The following is a 19,500-nucleotide window of genomic DNA, read 5'->3' as shown; positions in this document are numbered from 1 at the left end:
TGTCAGCTTAGAGAAAACCTTTCCTAGCACTGACCATGAAAACAGATTTATCAAGCTACTGTATTTTCATACTGAAATTGGCCAAATATAAACTTTGTAACACAGATTTGAGCATTACAAAGCAGGCATTCTTTATTGCAGTCTGGGCATTTGGAGGATCCTTCCACTAATCAAGTACCCGGAGTGTTGGGTAAACTATTCTTATCATACACACTAATTACATATCGTTAGCTGTCCCCACTTGCTTGATATATATGTATTACTTTATTTACATAATCACAGCCCTTATCAGAAGTCCTTCTATGGTTCTTTGGGGTCGTCTTTAGTGGTCTTCAGTGTCTGATGTCCTTTTCAGGTGGCTGTTCCTCAACCCCCACATTTGAGTAAGTGTGATATCATTGCTTTGCTCTGTCAGCCTTGCAGAGCTGAGTTGGCATCCTGCTTGTGTTTTGCATGACTTCTGTTTGCCTAAGTTGCATCTTTTGTTTACTTCCCCAAGGCTTTGTTGTTCTGTTCTCGTCTGTATCAAGTCCTTCTGCTCTTCTACGGTCTCCAGTCATTCATGCACTTTCTGATCTTTTCACCTGTAGTCCATATAACTGTTTTTCAGTGGAGAGGTTACTCTTTGTGGTTTCAGATTTATTTTTTTTTTGTAATTAAAAATTCATTTTAAAGAATGAAGGATTTTAGAGTAAGACTTTGGCAATTTTAAATGCCAGTATTTATAACTCAAATTAATATAAGGCAAGTTAGTGGTAGTAAGGACTGCTTAACTTGTGCTACAGGCTAATTACAGTAAAAGTGTGTGCAGACAATCTTTAGCTGTTTTGTGAATGCACTGACTACCTTGTTGGAGAATTGTGTGGGGCCATAACCTAGAAGTAAATGTCATTAAATATGCACAGTTGGTCCCAATATTGGACAAGCTGTTGACAGAGTTCCAGCTCTGAGGAAGAACACACCTTTAGGTCAGTTGTTGCATCAGCAGTGAAAATGAGTAAACCTCATTTAGTGGGTCATGTAAGCAGCAACAAACTGGACAGGTGATCAGGCAGCATTAAAGGCCACTTCTATCTCAGCACTGTGACCCAGCAGGGGTTGTAGCAAATAGCTTTATTCCTCGTGGGGATATGTTTTGAATCGTAGTTTGGTTCCAAATTGGCTGATCTGTTATCCAGGAACCGCTGCCTACTGTGGGAAGAAGATGCTGTCAGTCTAGTGATTTGGCAGCGTTTTGCTACTTTCGGAAGTCTCAGGTTTCAAGCCAGCATATATTTAAGGAACTCTAATTTGGAAAAGAAATTCCTGTGAGTAATGCCTGATGACACATCTTCTTTCATCTCTGCATTTCCTGAGTTCAAAGAATAACATTTTGTGTGTTATGATTTTGATATCTGGACTGTCTCGATCATGTGCCGTATTTAATGCTGCTTGTGAAATGGATAATGTAAGGTTAAAAGAACAGTGTCTTTTGAAAATGCTTCGGATATCACTTAGGCAATGACTGAGTTTTGGCAGTGACTGCCCAATTAAGAAATCTGCTGCAATGCCTTATTTAAGGGCAATATAATGAAGTGAGGAATTAGCATTTAATGCAAGGGAAATGTGCAATGTGGGTGGGTCATGCAGATGTATTTTGCTAGGGTGATGAAGAAGGTTTCTACAGTCACAAAGACTAAAATTGCAGTGGTGAGCAGGCAGGAGACATGTTAAATCTGATCTAAATCAGTGCTCATTTTTTTCCTCAGATGAAAATGGCTACTTATGAAAGGTTAGAGGATTTATGGGGGTGTCAAAACATATGGCAGATGGGCTGGATTAGGATTTATGGGTATAGTAATCCAAATCCTTTCTGTCAAGCATTACAGAGGATCTCTTCTGCTCCTGGACTGCACTGAATGTACACAATCAGACCAGAGTAGCACAGGCTGTCAGGAGGCTCAGAATAAGAGTAACTAGTGAAAGTGCTTGTCTGAGCAGAGTTCATTTTGAAAGCACTTCCTTTGAAGGCAAAAATCTATTGGGGGAATGGCTATATTATTTAATTTTAATAAATTGCTGGAATGATTTTCTTCGAAAGCCTTAAAAGAAAGTAAAGCCAAAATGTGTGATAAACCTTTCTCATTATCTGTGACTATATTAGCACAGAGGGATAAAAGCTATGCAAAAATCATGAAGGTTGAAAGAGGAAAGAAAGAGGAATGAATTTGTCTTTCCTTTCTAAGCCAATGCTATCTGTAAGATTTGGAAACTGAAAACTAAAAAAAAAAAAAAAAAAAAAAAAAGTGGAAAAAGGCATCCTACTTTAAATTGTTGTGACATATGTTTAAGTGTTAGGGACAGATTTTTCTTGCCTCTAGACTGAGCCTCTTCTGAAATCTGAAAATTCACAATGGCATGTCAGTATTATGCAGGTTATTGCTAATTGTGTTTAACATGTAGTTAATTTAAAAAGGTTATATAGCTACTGGCTATTGAAAAGATTCATGTGTGAAATCTGGGGAAGATTGCAAACCATTTGTATCTGAGGCAGCAACAGGAAATTTGCACTTTCCTCCTGTGGTCAGTTAACAGAATTTAAGAATCTACTAGAGCTCAGTCTCCAATTCTCTAGTGCCTTACAGCATGATCAATTCATATGGTGGGGTGGTAAACCTACTCAGATATCTCTGAGCTCTATGAGTGAATGCTTAGATATTTCATTTGAAAATCATGTGAAATGCTAAAAAAATCATAAAAAAGGTTTTGTTACAGCATAACACACAAACCTGCATATGGATAATCTGTGTTCTTTGTAAAACCTACAAGTGTGAGGATAAGATATTACAGACCTCAAATGTAAAACTTAAAAGAGAGGCTGCAAATAGTTACTTCAGCAGTGAAGACTGATCGTCTCTGAGCTACAGATTGTTAACATTTTTGGGATAGGAGCAAGAGGCTCCTAACTTCTGGCTGTTAGTGTTTGGTTAACATACGAGGAAGACCTGAAAATTTCACTATTTTCCATGAGGAATAGCATATCTGCTCTCACATGGTTTTGTCAGTGAACTTTGTAATGTCAACTTTCTTGGCATTTAATAAAAAAGTGCAATGGTTAGGACTTAAAAAAAGTGAGATTTTCTTCTAGTTGTTAAGTAAGTATTAACAAAATAGCAAAGTAGCCTAATCAGTCCATGAAAGCTCACTTTTCATCTGTTAATCGAGTTTCACTTCCTTAGTATGTGGGATATCTTAATCTTTCAAGTGGTATATAGCCTTCCAGAAAAGACTTCTAACTCCAACAAACAAAAAAAGACTGTCTTTCACTTCCCAGCTTCTTTCTGGCTTAGCAGCCTCCTCATATGATATTCATAAGAAGGATGTATGAAAGAGTAAATAGGTCACATTTAACATTTGAGAGTTGTTTATATGTATGCTTGAAGGAAATGAGTTTGAAAATTATTGAGCCAGAAGGGTGGGTAGAAGAAATTTCATGTAAAAAAATTTGATGAGAATGAAAGGACAAGTTGAACCAGGGACATGAGGTTTTACTATGAGGGACATGCATGCAAATCCATGAAATCTGAATAATCTTTTTATTCCAAATATAAACTTAGTTGGGAGTTGTAGTGATAACCAGTTGACACAGCTTTATAAGATTAAAAGCATTTAAATAGTTTTGACAGGCATGGATGAAACCATGTGAGAAGTGAGTTGTAAAGTATTATCCAGCTTACAAATAAAAGTTGTTCTAATAAGGTTTCTGGGGAATGTAGTTACCATGATGTGTAGATGAGGGTTTTGATTGATATATTACCAGAACATTGTGGATTATGAATGTAAAAAACCTAGTAAATTAAACTGGTGTTAATGTGGCAAATTAAATCTGGACTCAGGCTTTGTTTTATATATAAAAAGTACCAGCATTTTTTAGATGTTCGCAATCCATATGCATGAATATTTTCATTATAAATTTTTTTGTTCCCTATTAATGCCTCCATTAAATTCCATAATGTAGCATAACTGAATGAATGATCTAACTGATGTTTAGTATTTTACACTTCACAAGGAGGAACTCAATAGAAATACGAAAGGATATAAATTTCTTCCTAATATATTAGAAGATAAACTATAAATTATCATTGCTAGATTGTGTCTTCTTAGTAGAACATCAGTAAGCTGTAGAAAACTACTAGTAATTGACCTAAAATGGAGCAACTCAATCATCTGTAATTCAGGATATCAAGGGTTGAGCCCACCCACAAAGAAGAAAAATTAGTTGTTTTGTAGAAATAGGATAAAACATTCTACTGTGAAGTTCTGCTTCTGAATAACTAAGTAAACATTGAATAATCATCCCAGGAGTGTGTAGTGTGAGATGGAAAAAACCAAGCCTAATAAAATGAAAAATGATTGACAAATAATTCTTTATAATAATGGGGAAAATATTATCAAAGTACTTATTCTGTATCTGGAACTATTTGGCAAATAAGTTTTTTTTTCCTATCTTTACAAAAGGTGTCTGAGAAATTGAAGTACAAAAATACATATATTTTAGCTTCTATATAGAGAGGGAGTGATGTAAACCAGTTTTCATTTAGTGTGCCCATGCAATTGAGAGCAGAGCTTACCTAACAAGCAACTTCTGCTGGAAAATGTTCAGTTATTCCGTAAATAAGTGTAAATTCTTCAAGTTGTTAGAATGATGATATTGATAGATGGAGTCAGCTGCCTGCTTCCCATAATGTTATTTAGATGCATATAAAGATCTTAAAGGTTTTGGAGTGCTTATTATGGTGTGCTTGAAGGAAAACCCCCAATGTATTGTTTGGCTCTGAGATCACAGAATCACAGAATTGTTAGGGTTGGAAGGGACCTCTGGAGATCATCCAGTTCAAATCCCCCTGCCCAGGCAGGGTCACCTAGAGCAGGCTGTACAGGAACAAACGCAGATGGGTTTTGAATATCTTCAGAGAACAAGAATCCACAACATCCCTGGGCAGCCTGTGCTCTGCCACTCTCGATGTAAAGAAGCCCTTTCTCAGGCTGAGGTGAAAGTTCTTGTGTTTTATTGAAAATGGAGTGGGACTTTGAGTAGTAGGCAGATCTGAAGGCTCCAAGCCATCACTGTAGTTAATAGGCAGGAGCTAGGAGACCTAAATAGGTTTTCCTCTCTTGCTTTCTTGGAAATTTTAATCAGTTCTCTAGTGAAATGCCTCAGGAGAGACTTTGATTAAGGAAAGTGGAACTGGAACATCCTTTAGACTTCAAATGTAGCTGAGGCAATCTGGTGTTTTGGTCACAGCCAGAAACAGAGAAGGGATTTGGGAGGTTATGTAGGAACTAATGCAAGATTCCATAAATTTCTCTAAAGTAAGAGTTTCCAGAACATTACACAACGAAATCTTTAGTAAGGACTGACAGCCCTAAAATATCTGAAGGCTTGACTCTGATATATTCCTGATAGAGCTTAAATAAAAGAGCCAGTTTCTTTAGTCTGTAGTCAGCAATGTACCCCAACATGGCGTGATCCAAATGTCAGAGACGGAGATCTACTGTGTTTGTTTCCATTACTGAGAAAAAGTTCTATCAGATATTTTCTTGGTTCTTTTTTGTGTGTAATTTGCACAACTAATTACTTAGTGTTGATTTATGCTATTATTTTTTTTTTTTTTTCAGAGAAAGAATTTGACCCCGTTCTTCAGCATTGGTTTATTGACCTCCTGGGGAACTGCACTGCTGGGTGTTCGCTTATACTGGATGGGCAACAAGCCCCCAAGTTTTTCTAATTCTGATAATCCAGCAGCTGATTCAGACAGTTTTCTCACACGTACTCTGACCTTCTTTTACTTGCCAACCAAGAACCTCTGGTTGTTGCTGTGCCCAGATACCCTCAGCTTTGACTGGTCTATGGATGCTGTGCCTCTTCTAAAAGCAGTCAGCGACTGGAGGAATCTACACACTGTGGCCTTCTATTCAGGACTACTCCTCCTTGCCTACTTTAGCTTGAAGGGCTCCAGCAATGAGAGAGAATGCAATGGGAAAACTGTGATGAATGGCAAGCAAAATGCTAATGGGCATAGCTGCCACCCAGAGATGGAGTACAAGACACTGGAGGTGAAGTCAAGCTTTGCATCAAAAGAAGAGAATGGCCTAAAAAAGCATGAAATTCAGAAACTGCAGCTTCCTTCAACCGAGAACATTGTCATTCTGTCTCTCTCTTTGTTAATAGTGCCCTTCGTTCCTGCCACAAACCTGTTTTTCTATGTTGGCTTTGTAATAGCAGAGCGTGTGCTGTATGTTCCTAGTATGGGCTTCTGCCTGCTGGTTACAGTAGGTGTCAGGGCCCTTTATGTCAAAGCCCAAAAGCGCTTTCTGAAGAACTTGGTTTTTTTTTCCACTGCTGCATTAATTGTTTTCTATGGACTCAAGACCGTTGTCAGGAATGGGGACTGGCAGAATGAGGAGATGCTGTATAGGTCAGGGATAAAAGTAAACCCTGCTAAAGGTAATTTTTGCTCTTTATGGTGAATGCTTTACTTGTTCCTGTCTGTCTTGCCCTTTGAATTGTCTGATTTTACTAGCTACTTCTAAAGAGGATACTTTAAGAAATGTAATTTCAAGTTGCAGTGGTACGTGCATTAGTTATAAAAGGGGAAAAGCAGGAATGTGTTTTGATTAGGTGTTACAGGTTTGGCATTAACATGGAGAAAAGGAGACCCTAAGGTAAGGAGATACTTTCTTTTCAGTGGTATTGGTTCTGTATTTTGAAATTAAAGATGCGTTATTAGTATTATAGAGCCCACCCTGGTGTTTTTCCATTTGGTATCTGGTATATAGCATGCTAATGAAGATTTTTTGTGAGTTTACCAAATGTTCTGTTTTCTATGATTAGAAAATAAAATAAATAGTCAAGGACAGCATCAGGGAAGTGCAGTTCCTTTATTTCCTCTGATGCAAGTAACGTCAGCACTACATAATAAAAATGAGGAAATGAGGTCATATAATTCAGTTTAGGAAATGACTGTAGTTCCCCATGCCTACAAGTACTGTAAAGAGTTATTGTCAAATACTTATGCCTTCCCGTTCACGTGTGTATATCAGCTATTTGTAACTTTGCTCAGCCACCTCTCAAAGGTTATATCTATGCTGTAATGAGATGTGACCATAGCTAGTGTAAACACATCCAAACAGGCAGTAAACCTGCCAATTTAGGTATCGGTAACAATGTTTAGCTGTGGTTTTGTGGTTTCAAGCACGTATGGCAGATCCAGCTTGTATCCTGAACTCCATGCTGCCTGGATGAACTGCTCTTGGCACACATGCAGGTTTACATGAGAATGGTCAAAATATCACCTGTGAGTGCAATGTAGACATTGACTAAGCCTTCCTTATTCACAGTTCATCAGAAGTGAGAAGGGATTAGTTGATTGTTTTGCCTGTCTGTGAAAGAAAATTTTGACAGCACTTGAATACTTGAGTTTTTTCAGTCCTCAGCTCAGAAATCCTTTATATGATGCAAAGTCATCTGCTGATAAAATTGTGCATTTTGGATAGACAGTTATATCATGCCACAGTCTAAAAGCTGCTGTGATAGAGGCAAATGCAGGTGGTTACTGTGAGCTGACAGGGAGTGAAAAAGTAGATTTGGCAGATAAAAGGCCTAGCAAAGCAACATTTTAGTAGTTTGTCAGTCTGATTTTGTAACTCTTCTCCATATACTTTCTCACCCTAGGAAAATTACTAAACTTGTTGCTGCAGTAAGTGCCTTTTTAAAATTGCAAACAAGGACATCCCATTTGGTTTACTTTTTTTTCAAAATTAGCGCAGGAGAGCAAGAAATGAAGTAACTGAACAGGGAGCCAGCACACCAGAGTGAATCTATGAAGCTCTAGACTGACAAATTTAGAGACAATGTAAAACGTGTATTAAAACACTGGAATTCCTTGGAAAGAAAAGTGTGTATGCACAGTTAATGCATGTTCCATTTTTATCCTTGGTGGAAATCCCCAGACATTAATAGTTGTTTGCTTGCAATGAGCCAGATTTTGTGGTTAAAAAAATACTGTGCTAGTTTTTGCCCAACAGTAGGATTGGCTGCAGCATTGTCTGGAAATTAGACTACTGGGTATTATGCTCCCAGGAGACAGGATGGGTTATTTTCATCATACAGATCTCAGTATGCACAGACTCATGTGTATACAATCGTCTGGTTTCTTGGCGTATAAGCTGACATTAAGCGTCTTGTGAGATGTGTAAAAGCAAAGACAGTATGTCAGTGTGATGATATAGACATGACTGAGCTGACTTAAATAAATCTGCTTAAAATATCCTATTAAACTTCTGCTGAATATTTACTAGCCCACACACATTGTAACAAGTCTCGGTATAAGAAAGCCCGAGCTAATGTGACCTGTCACCCAACTCTATTCATTATTGTGAGTATTTCTAAGATTATCCCTGGCTTTGACTATGCTAATTTTATTTTCTATTTCTCATATAGTCAGGCAAGCCTGACTGGACTAGACTGGCTGCCAATCCTGCCAAAGCATTAGGAGATCAACGGTTCACACTACTCTTCAGTAATTAAATGAGGTTGACATAGGAAAAAAAAAATATTTTTGTTTGCCTCTTTTTTCTAGTTTGATGAATGCTAGTGCTAAATAGACTGTTCAGAGAGTAGGACAATGGGCTGCTCAGTCAAATGGTAGAGTGGAGAAGTGTTTTTCTTATTTTTAGGCGACTAAGAGGCTGTCACTCCTCATTTCTCTGCTTTCCTCAGCTCGTAGCAAGTTTCTCCTTAATAGTATTTTCTTACTTCTGAAAATTGTGGAGTAGCAGGATCATTTTCCCTGATAGTTCTGCTTTTTTTCTCATCTCCTGCAAAGAGCTGCTTCTGAACAAGTGCTGCTTCTGTCATAATCTAAAAAGCAATGAGGTATCCCTTGAAGAACTCAGTGTGGAAACTGATAAAGAAATAGAAATCTGTGAAGACCATCTTTACTAAAGCAAAAAGATGAGTGTTTTTTTCCAGATCCATCTGTCTTCTGGGCTAGCAGGATGAGTGCCACTGATGGCTGAGTGCTGAACACTGAGCTGATAAGGCATAAGGGCAATTTGCAAGGCAAGCTTTTAGCATGGGTGCATTTGTGTACTAATGTGGCTGATCTGCTTTGGAAATGGAGTTGCCTCATTTGGTGATAGTTTATTATCAGGTCATCTGTTTTGTGATATGTGTAAGATTATAATCTCATCTGCTGCTGTGGGACTTTCAGGCAAACATATTCAGCAGCTTCTCCATCTTCAATCCTCAGTGAAGAAACGGGTGATAATCACCTCGCTGCTACTTTCTTCTGGTCCCTTCAGGGGTACCTTGCAGGCAGTGCAGAGAGAGCAGTGTTCTGCTGCAGGCGAGAAAACCTCTACTCCTGCAGGCAGCCACAGCCTTTCTGCAGTGTGCATTCCTGCAGGCTGTTTTTGTTAATCACTGACAATGTGGAAAAAATACTCACAAGCATGGGGCATGGATTATCTCTTAAAAAAAACCTGCAAATGCACCGTGGGAGAGTCAAGTGAGAAGGTGGTAAAGCTACCTCCAGACTACCCTGGCTGCCTCACTGTGTGGCAGGCAGCTGCCATCCCTTGACTGAGGGAGTCCTTGGGATGCCTTAGCTGCATCTTTACTGGTCTTGTTCTGCTGTTTTGGTTCTGACTGGTATTTCAAATAACTTTAAAGTGATCAAGCAGTGCCTTGTTACAGTTTGTCAGCACTTAAGGGAGAAATATGCAAGACTCACTAATTTAGTTTATGGATTCTGAAGTGGGTATATGCGTGTTTTGACTGTAGGGAGGGAAAGACACAAGTGTTTCTCTGTTCTGCCTTCAACTTAATGAGCAGCCCAACTGATTCAAAACTATTCTCATTATCTGAATGTTCTTTTATAGCAAAGGAAGCCTTCCAAAATGTAAAAACAAACAAAAAAGTTAAAAGTGGGTGTTAGCTGTCACGTCTTTTTCAGTTATACTGAGGGTCATTCTGTGGTGATGACTACCTTGTGTTTAATATAAAATTGTAATGACACACAAAATAATTGTGCATATTACGCCTCATTAAATCTAGTTTTCCCTGTGGTACCAAAAATAGGCTTCAAAAAGCATAATCTTCCTCTGGGCCATTTCATACCTTGCAGTCCACATCTGAACATTAAAGATCATTATGATGTATTTCCTGTACCTGATACAGACATTGATTAAAGAAGTAGAAAATATAGAGTCTCAAACTGCTAGACTGCTGCAGAGCTATTAGTTGCTTGGTCATATTTACTGATGGAATTCTATTCTCCTGGTGCCATTACCTGTATAAATAGGCTTTGAGGATCCTTCCAGGAAATAGTCGACCTGGTGCACGAAGTGGATGCTTAACTAAAAATTCAGCTAACAGTTCAGTGAGGAAAAACAGTTACTATACTTTATACCAAGCTAGATAGAGAAGCCGTATTTCCCACAAATAAAAAAGATGCAATGAAACATTATTTTCCATTATTAATATTTTTGTATCACTACTGGTGACTGGAAACCAAAAGCAGCATTCTTCAAATATGCTTATTTTTAAGAGCTTGCATTATGCTGGCAAAATCTCCTCTAATACATTTAGAGCTTTCAGTAGCTGTTGCTCTGACATACAGCTTGTTGTTCACTACACATTTTTTTATACCTCCTAAATATAGTAATGTATGTCCTAATACCACATTGGGCATTTTAAAATAGTTTGAGTATTTGGGATTGCATTTCAGTTTTGGTGCATATATTCAGGTTTTTTTCTATGTATCTTGTCAGTAAAACTCCAACTCATCTTTGGCCCCACAGCCCAATATACTACTCTGTATAGTAGTTATTTCTTTTTCCTTTGGCTAATTTAATGTCAATAATAATAAAATTAGCGCTGTGATTAATAAAACATTGCACTGAATAGAAAATGTGGGTTTGGGGGAAAAAATCTTGAGAAAGAAAGTGATTTCAGTGCACAGATTGCCATATAAAGCATCAGATTTTGAACATATAAAACCTGCTGATAAGTAAGTACACTTAAAAATTTTGCTTATTATCACTGTTAAGAAATACCAGTGATACGAGCATAACATCTGGAGTTTGGTATTCATGAGTTAGTTTTAATTTTGCTAATGAACTCTTCTTCAGTTTTTGAACAAACCACTTTAATCTAATTTTTTCTCTCTGGAATGGAACTAGTATTACCTATTACCATAAAATATTAGAATTTTTTTATTTTGGTGATTCATGTTGTTTTAAAACCTCTCAGTAGTTATGGCAGTATAATATCTCTCCTAAGCCAACTGATTAATATATATCAGAATATATAGTCATTATGGTGATTCTTGATGTTCTTTTTAGTTAATGTTTTTAGAAGTTGTCAGAGAAACATAATAACAAATAATCATCCATTTTCCCAATATCTTTGTCAGAACTTTCTGATACCTAATATTTTTTGACTAAATGTTGCAAGGATATTTTCCATGACTTCTATAATAATTTTCAGCTTTAGCTACTTTTTAAAGAAGAAATTACTTTAAGGTGTATCATCTTTTAATGGTGTAAAATATTTCCAGCCGCCAGTAAGAATCTTTGTAACAGCTACTGTATGGCAAATTAAATGACATTATTAACAAAATCATAGGTTATTAACCTATGTTGTTATATATGTTAGAATTGCACATAAATCATAGGTTGGAATAACACATTAAAAGTATCATTTATGATATTTAATGTTATATGGCCATATAAGCCTGTTGTATATGAATTATGCAGTATGTACCATGATAAATTTGATGTCTCTGTTCATAACAAAAACATCAGAATTTGAAGTATAAGTGTTCTACAGAATTCTTCAAAGTTCTTAAAATAAATTGGAAATAATTTTTGATATCTGCCACTCTTAAAAGCTTGTTGTGGTTTAGGAATACTGCTGCCAAAATTAGTTGTCCCAACCCAGACTCTCCCATATGTTCTCTTTCTCCCCTGAATGGAACAAGAGAGATCTTGCAAGTGATGAGTGAATAACCTCAGGGTCTGGCAGTGCCTGCCAGGGTAGCTGGGACTACAGGCACCACCTTGCCTGGCTCCTGTAAAAAATTAGCTCTGTCCTGGCTGGAACTAGGACACAGCTTTAAAAGAGTTAGCTCAAATGAACCACATAGAATTGTTTGGAAGTTAAAGAAAAGTCCTACTCCCTGAAAACAGTGTGAGGCTCTCTAAATGGGTAGTAGTGCTACTCTGGGTGATTAAACAGTGTAGAAGGAATGGTAATTTGTAAGTTGTTTGGGAAACAGCCATAGTTATTTAGGCCATTTGAGCATGCCACAGGCAGCCCACCCTCAGCAAAACAGTCTGGTTATGCCAAATATGGCGGAGAGCTGAAGCAAAGTGGTTTACAGTTCAATTCAAACTCTGAATTTATTCTGCAGTGAGAGTATTCTCTCTTCCAGCTCTTTAGAAGTGCTGTAATTTCCTCTGAAACTCAGGTCAGTGTAGGATGTACTTTTTCTTCAGCAGGATATGAGAAAGCCTGATATTCTTCCTTTATTTATGTGTAGAGGTCTGAAAACATGGATTTATTTCTTGTTCCCCTTGGAGTGTAGTACAGCAGCATCTCTAATCTGTGAATCTTAAAGTGCAGGGGGATAGAAAAGAAACTGTTATTAACTAATAGGCTTTTTTAAAGAAACAAACATGAGACATTGAGACATGGGTCAATTAGACTGTTATTTCTTCCCCTGTCTTCCCTGAGGAAGCCTTCAACAAGCTCATCTTGGCTAAAAACTACAGTGTAGGGGGAAAAAACCCAAAAAACCAGGCCCAGTCAAAGAGTAATCAACTCTGGCAAGATGAATTTTTGTATCATATAATATCAAGCAAAATGGCCTAAGTTTTCTTTGTTTTTTAGTTTGTTTGGGTTTTTTGTTGTTGTTGTTTTGGGGTTGGTTTTTGTTTTTTTGCCAGAAAATGATAGATTTTATTTTTCAGTTTGATTAAAAGAGAGACTTTTGGTCCATATATGTATGTTTTCTGCAGAATTAGCCTGATGTTTTTTTCAGAAGGAAAAAGTTACTTTTAATTAGGAAGATGAGATTATCTGGATTGATTCTCAAGCTGAGCATGTTTGTTTAAGCGCTTTAGATAATCACCCAATTTTTTTGTTATTTTGCCATTTTTTCAAAGTGTGACAACTTGGAAAAATTCCTCTTTATTTAAAATTTTGGCTATGAATTACATGTCATAATTTTCCTACCTGTGATGGATTTTGTATCAGTACATATTCAGGTTCACTTACATAAATCGGGTAGAGAAACTAACCTTTAATATGGACATTGAAGTAATCTACATATATGCCTTTTTATGCCACTTGTGGTAGGATAAAATCCCAATGTAGATAGATAAATACAAATATTTTAAGATTTCAAATACTCCCCCTTTGTAACAGGGGGCTTTATAACTTAAGCCTGAGCTGTCATCATTGCCAATCATGCATCCAAAAAGTAAATGATGCAATTACAGTATGCACAAAGAGGCTTGCATATAGTTTTGTTGTGAATTGCAGAAAAGATCATGAAATAGAATGACTGAATTCTCAATATCGTTTCCTTCTCTTTCCTTAGATGCTCTAACACACTGAGCTTTTCTTTGAGGTCTTAAAATACAGATGGTATTTTGAATATGGACTATTAAAGATGCTAGTTAATAGTTATAGTGCCTTTAATTAGTTTCACTGATAAATGAAGGAGGTAATTTTATGATTTTCCTTCTTCCCACCTATATTTCCATACCAATGGGGGTATGTGTCGGCTGGCAAAGCTTCACAGGCTCTTGTCTTGCCTTTCTTAGTGATTTAAAGCAAAACCAATGAAACCAGACAACCTGAAGTGTTACAAAAAGTCTGCTACCTGGATATGAGCTAATTTGCATTTTCCAAGTGTGACATATGTTGTTTGAGCACATCTGAAGATTCTCTTGGTTTGACAAACCCAAATGCTGATTTTCTTCTCACCATGGCCCCTCTGGGATGTTTCTAGGACACTGTGCTCACTTTTCCCCTTTTCTGGAAAGAAGCCAACAGTGTTCAATCTACTCTTAGCTTGGAGATCCAGGGCTGCCATTTCAGTGGCACCCTGCCACTGCTGTAAGAGGCTGACTTGCAGTTCATCACTTGGGACAGAAGTGATAATTTTGAATGTATCATAGATAATTTTTTTAGAAGCCTACTTTTAAGAAAGTTGCATAATTTGACAAATTTAGGACATGGCCACCTCTTTGTCTGAGTCACTATGAGGCTTTGAAGAGTTCCTCAGGGTTCATCCTGAGATGACCGGGGTGCCCAGACATGTCTACTTGTTCTGCTTGTATTTTTCTGCTCCTTTGTCCTCCTTTCATTTTCTTGCATGATTTATATCCCTTACCTCTATAAGATACAGTTCCTCATATAATGAGATTAAGATTAGCACTGTTCACAGCTCTGTTGCTGACCATTGTGAAGCTTCATGGAATGGGAACTTCGTGGCTAATGGTGTTCACAGGCTTGCAATGCACACTTAGCAAACAAAGTGTGAAAAGGTGTGATTGGGCTCTGCTGAGAACAGAACAGTGAGTAGATTAGATGTTAAAGGTTCTGTAGACATCCTTTTCTAATTGTTTTCCCTAACTTGGATTTGTTTAGTTACCTGATTGATACCATACCCTTCACAAAAATCATTTTAGCATGAGGGATGGTGTGGCAGAACGTGATTGTGTGTAGGATGGTAGGTAATGGTGAAGCCAAAGAGCACTTGAAGCTGCTCAGTCTCTCTCAGATTCATTGAGCTGCAAGAGTCAGTCTGCTGTCTGTTGAGGAGGAAGAGTTAATTTTCTGTAGCCCAGAGGGTGAAGGGGGTGTATCAGCAGTATAACAGGTCATGTGTTCACATTCATTTGCATCAGGCTTTCAGAACTGAGAAACAAAACCGAAGCACTGCTTGCCAAAAGCAAGTTGGTTAGTACCCATGCTGACATGCTGCTGGATAGCTTTCAAAGCAGTGCATAGTTTTCAATTCTGTTTTTCTTTCACCTGCTGGCGTTACAAAAGCCCTGCAATTGATCAACAAATGAACTGTTGAACAAATTATATAAATAACAACCTTAATAAATAGAAGAAGAATATGTAAAAGTTGAGGTGATAGGTCTCTAACACAGTCTGTCTCAACATTGCCACATATCCACTGACATAAAAAAAATCAATGTGCAAAGTAGATTAAACGCATAAATTATGGTTATGTATAACCTATTAATCCTTTAGGAAACAAGAAATTGGGCAATTTTGTGGTTGAGTTAGCAAAAGGAGATAACTTGATCAAAATGTTCTATTAACAAGTGAAGTTTTTAGAGGAAAATCATTGCAAATTATATGCGTGCATTTATTACATATTTTGAAAAAAAAAGTCATTATTCCTTTGAAATAACAGGAAAAATATAAATACCTTATAAAAGCCATAGTGCAAAAACTGTCCCACTTTGAAAGTAGCAACCTGTAGCATTTTAGATGAATTTTTCCATTCTCAAACCACTTAATAAACGTGATCTAGTTGATCTTCAGGCTGTATTTGTGAGTGATAGTGGCTCTGTATTGTAGAAAAAGTGTTTTAGATGTTGAACTCGTTTCATTCTGTTTTCATGAATGTGAAGTTGAGCTTTCAGAGGTTTCCTTGCGGAAGTCTGTTATTCCTCTATTGGTGAAACTGTTTCCCCTTTGAGGGAAAAAGTGAAGGCTTTTCTTTCTGGACCAGCATCGCTTCATCCTTTAAACACTATTGAAGAAAAAAATAGAGATTCTAATTGTCATGCACTCACTTCTTTTTCATGGACAAGTCAGAAGAAATGAGGAAGGATTTTAAAGAGAGGGAATGCAAACTGGAACTGCTGTTTCTAATTTCACAAGATAAAGAATAATAAGTAATACACAAATATCTATAAAACTCAATAGAGGTTTTCTTGGCTTAATGTGCATTTTTCTGTGAACTAAAGGCTCTAGTTTAGAACTGCTGACAAGTTGATTACAAATTGCTGAGCTGTTCCCTAAATACTTCAGTCTTTGTTCAAGTAGTTTGTTTTACTCAAATAATAATCTAGTTCACACTCCTTAATGCATTCATCAATTTGTGGATTAACTTGTGTAAGTCTGATAGCACAAGGTGAGAACAGTATTACCAAACTTAAGTAATTTCATGTGAATAGTGAATGTTGTGTATCAGTTTTCTTTAAGTCTTCCATCTTGTTTCATTAGTTTTCAAGTATGAAACATACAAGGAAAGGCAGCATTTTCCTTTTCTTCTCTATGTTATTTTTACCACAATGTATTTGAGTGATTTAATGGGCAATTCTAGTTGGATTTTTTCCTCTTCAAGTTTCAGCAGAAGTGTTTCGACAACAGATAAATTCATAGAATGGCAGTTTCCAAATAGATTTCATTATTACCTAATTTTTCATGGATTATATAGGGCTGCCAGGTAGGAATCAGAATTTAATACTTTGGGTTGTCTTTGTTAATGATTTGCAATGTTATTTTTTTTAAATTTAGAGCAAACTTTTGTATCAAGAGATGAACATAAGTGCTTTTATAATTTCTGACTGCTCTTTTATGACACTTTGTTGCTTTATTATCTTCATTTCACTGAATAGCATAGCATGATCTTTGATTCAGTAAAAAGGGAACATTTTATTTAAATGAAGGTATTTGAACACATTAATTTTGATTTCTCACCTGTTTTCATCATTCAGTTGCAAGCTGAAAGTTTGCTAGTTTTCTTTAGGAAATGTGCTTCTTAAATGCAGGCAGATTAGATTAGACAATGTTCTTGTTTTGCTTGTCTTGCACTCTTCCAGAATGAAAGTGCCTAGAGAAAATTTAATATACCAGTCTGGTATTTTTCAGTCTTGTTCAATCTTAATTGTCAGTTTAACTGAGATAGTTGAGAAGTTAAGCATTTTAAACGTGAAACTAACATTTGTTATATTAATTTTCATTTTGAAAGCAATTGAATACATGAGAACTTGACCTACTGTCACTGCAAAGTGGTGTAAATGCAATCTTTAAAGTTTAATAGAGGTCTAGTTTGATATGGCCAAAATTCTAACACTTAAACAATGATTTTATTTTCCTACTCAGTGCTGCATAATTTCTTCTGTTATTTATTTCTTTAAAATTTCCGAACAACAAACACAAGAAAAAATTCCCTTTAAAAAGTTTCATTTTCCTGTAAAGACATGTAACTAACATAAGACTGCTCAAGCATTAGGAGATTTTTCAGTTTATAGTTGACTTATGATAAAGGTGATGAAATTGATTTAATTTTTAATATGCCCATTAATATTAAGTATGATCTATGGAAAAATAAGCAGTTAAATAAAATTTGAATGGATTGACTGTTCTGTTTTGTAGTGAGATGTGAATGTTATATTTGTTCCTATGCTATGATGGAATGTTTCTTAACATCTTTAATTTCTTAAAGATCTGGGTCTGTGTTAGTTTTATTTTTCATGGATAGGGAATTAAGCAGCAGGCAAAAAGTAAATATTGCAAAGCTCTTTCTTTCACAGCTTCCTTTTTCTCTAGTGCTAGATAGGGTCTTCAATATGGGCAAATTTGAATTTTTAATTAAAGATTAAAATGTGGCATATATATGTATACTTTAGTGTCTTCTGAATGTTAAATGTTCCCTTTTTCAACTTAGCCAATAGAGATACTATATGAAACATGTTTATAAAAAATAATTGGAATAAACATCCATTCTAAATTCCAGAATTACTGACCTAGTTTCTTTTTCTTCTAAGAATATTTTTCTTTTTTTACCATGTACAGTTGAGTGCTAGAATTGAATTCAAGTCATAGATTATTAGGTCATTAGTTGCTCATAGTTGAACCAATGCAATTACAGTTTTGAAGAAAAAAAGTTAATAATTGAAATTTTTTTCCCTGAAGGTTAGTTGCTTACTTAAGACAAAGCAGGAGTGAAGATCCTTGAGTAGCTCATGTAGCCTCTTCTCCATGTATGTACACCATCCTCTTTTCCTCATACACCAAAACTCAAGAGGACGTGGTTGCTGCAGATAATAGCTGTTCATAACTTGCAGGGTATATGAGTATCATCTCTACTCAAGTTCTGTGTAGCTTCATCACTAGCCAGAGCTAGATCATTCTTCTAACTAGTTCTGTATTTAAATAGACATGAATGTTTATATCAAATTTCTGTAGTTTGCATAAGTGAAAAGACCTTGGTTTTCATGTTTCCAGTAGTGATAAATTGTCAGATTATCGTGTTTTATATTTGCTGATTTCTGCTATTGTCACTTCTTCTAGTGCATCACATAAGGTTAATCATTCACAGTTTTACAAGTTTAGACAAAAGTCTAAATGGAATAAATTTAAAATTAAATAATATGGATTAATTAGTGATTGATATTAAAAACTTGATGCAGATTATTTTGCAAAATATAAATTAAAATATTGTTTTAAAATCTATTTTAACTCAGGTAACTGCTAGAGCCTATGGCATGAGAGGAAGTGTAGAGGAGAAACTTACACTGAACAGTGTTAACAGTGTCTTTCCAGTCTAAGAGGTGAAAAGATGAACTGAATCATCTTTTTATGCATATTTTCATTTACTGAGCTTCAGAATGGTTGGGAGTAAATAACTGTGTGGCAGGAAATTGTTCTCAGTAGCTCAGATGGTCATTTGATGTAATGCTCTGTTATGGGAGATTAGAGTGAAAACAAAAGTCCCTATAGATTATATGGAACATGCAGTTATGGAAAACTGGATGCTCATTTAATGGAGAAGCAAATTAATTTTAAAAATCATATATAAGTCTGTGTTTTTTCTTCCAAGGTTAATACCTACAGACTGGCTAGTCACTTTCATTGGTACTTCCAAAGTGTTTTCTCTGTGTAAAAAGGGAAGAGTAGCAGTAATGGGGAAATTCAGAATTCTGCACATATGCTAGCCAAGTGGAAAAGCTGAGTGAACCTGAGAATAGTTTATCAGCTTTATTTCAAAATGATGGATCATTTTGTGACTTTTATTGATTTATTGATAAATAAATATTGTTAAATAATTTCTCATTAAATACTAGGCCAAAATGAATTTACTCACAGAAGCAATAGTTTATTTTCTTACGGAAATATTACATATATTTTTTTTCTTTGATTTATGAAATATGTTGTGCTCAGTTGAATAACATGTTTTTTATAAATTCTATATGGATTTATTAATTTATTTTTTCCCAGCAATGACAGTCTTATTCTGCTCAGAGGAAATTCTGTGTTTGCTGCTGTTTCCATCCCTGTGGTAGGACGATTCTGCAACAAATCACAGCAGCTTGAAAGTGATGTAGTTTCTGAGGAAAAAATGCCTGTCTCAATTATCAACTTAGATAGCAGTGTTTTATTAAAACTACCTTAAAATTTTGCATTAGTCAGAATGG

The 19,500-nt window shown here is 36.1% G+C and overlaps 1 protein-coding gene across 4 annotated transcripts in view; it reads left to right on the top strand.

Annotated features, from left to right (window-relative positions):
- Positions 1 to 19,500, top strand: part of TMTC2 (transmembrane O-mannosyltransferase targeting cadherins 2) — a 268,691-nt gene that overhangs the window by 166,419 nt on the left and 82,772 nt on the right. For all 4 annotated transcript variants that reach the window (XM_086887822.1, XM_086887824.1, XM_086887826.1 and 1 more), the window contains one exon: positions 5,659 to 6,487. In XM_086887822.1, the coding sequence (XP_086743948.1) occupies positions 5,659 to 6,487 (829 nt within the window). The remainder of the gene's footprint in view (positions 1 to 5,658; positions 6,488 to 19,500) is intronic.

The sequence above is a fragment of the Cyanistes caeruleus genome, chromosome 4 (assembly GCF_971803275.1).
Source record: "Cyanistes caeruleus chromosome 4, bCyaCae1.hap1.1, whole genome shotgun sequence".
NCBI classification, from domain to species: Eukaryota; Metazoa; Chordata; class Aves; order Passeriformes; family Paridae; genus Cyanistes; species Cyanistes caeruleus.
This window is presented reverse-complemented; position numbering and strand designations above follow the sequence as displayed.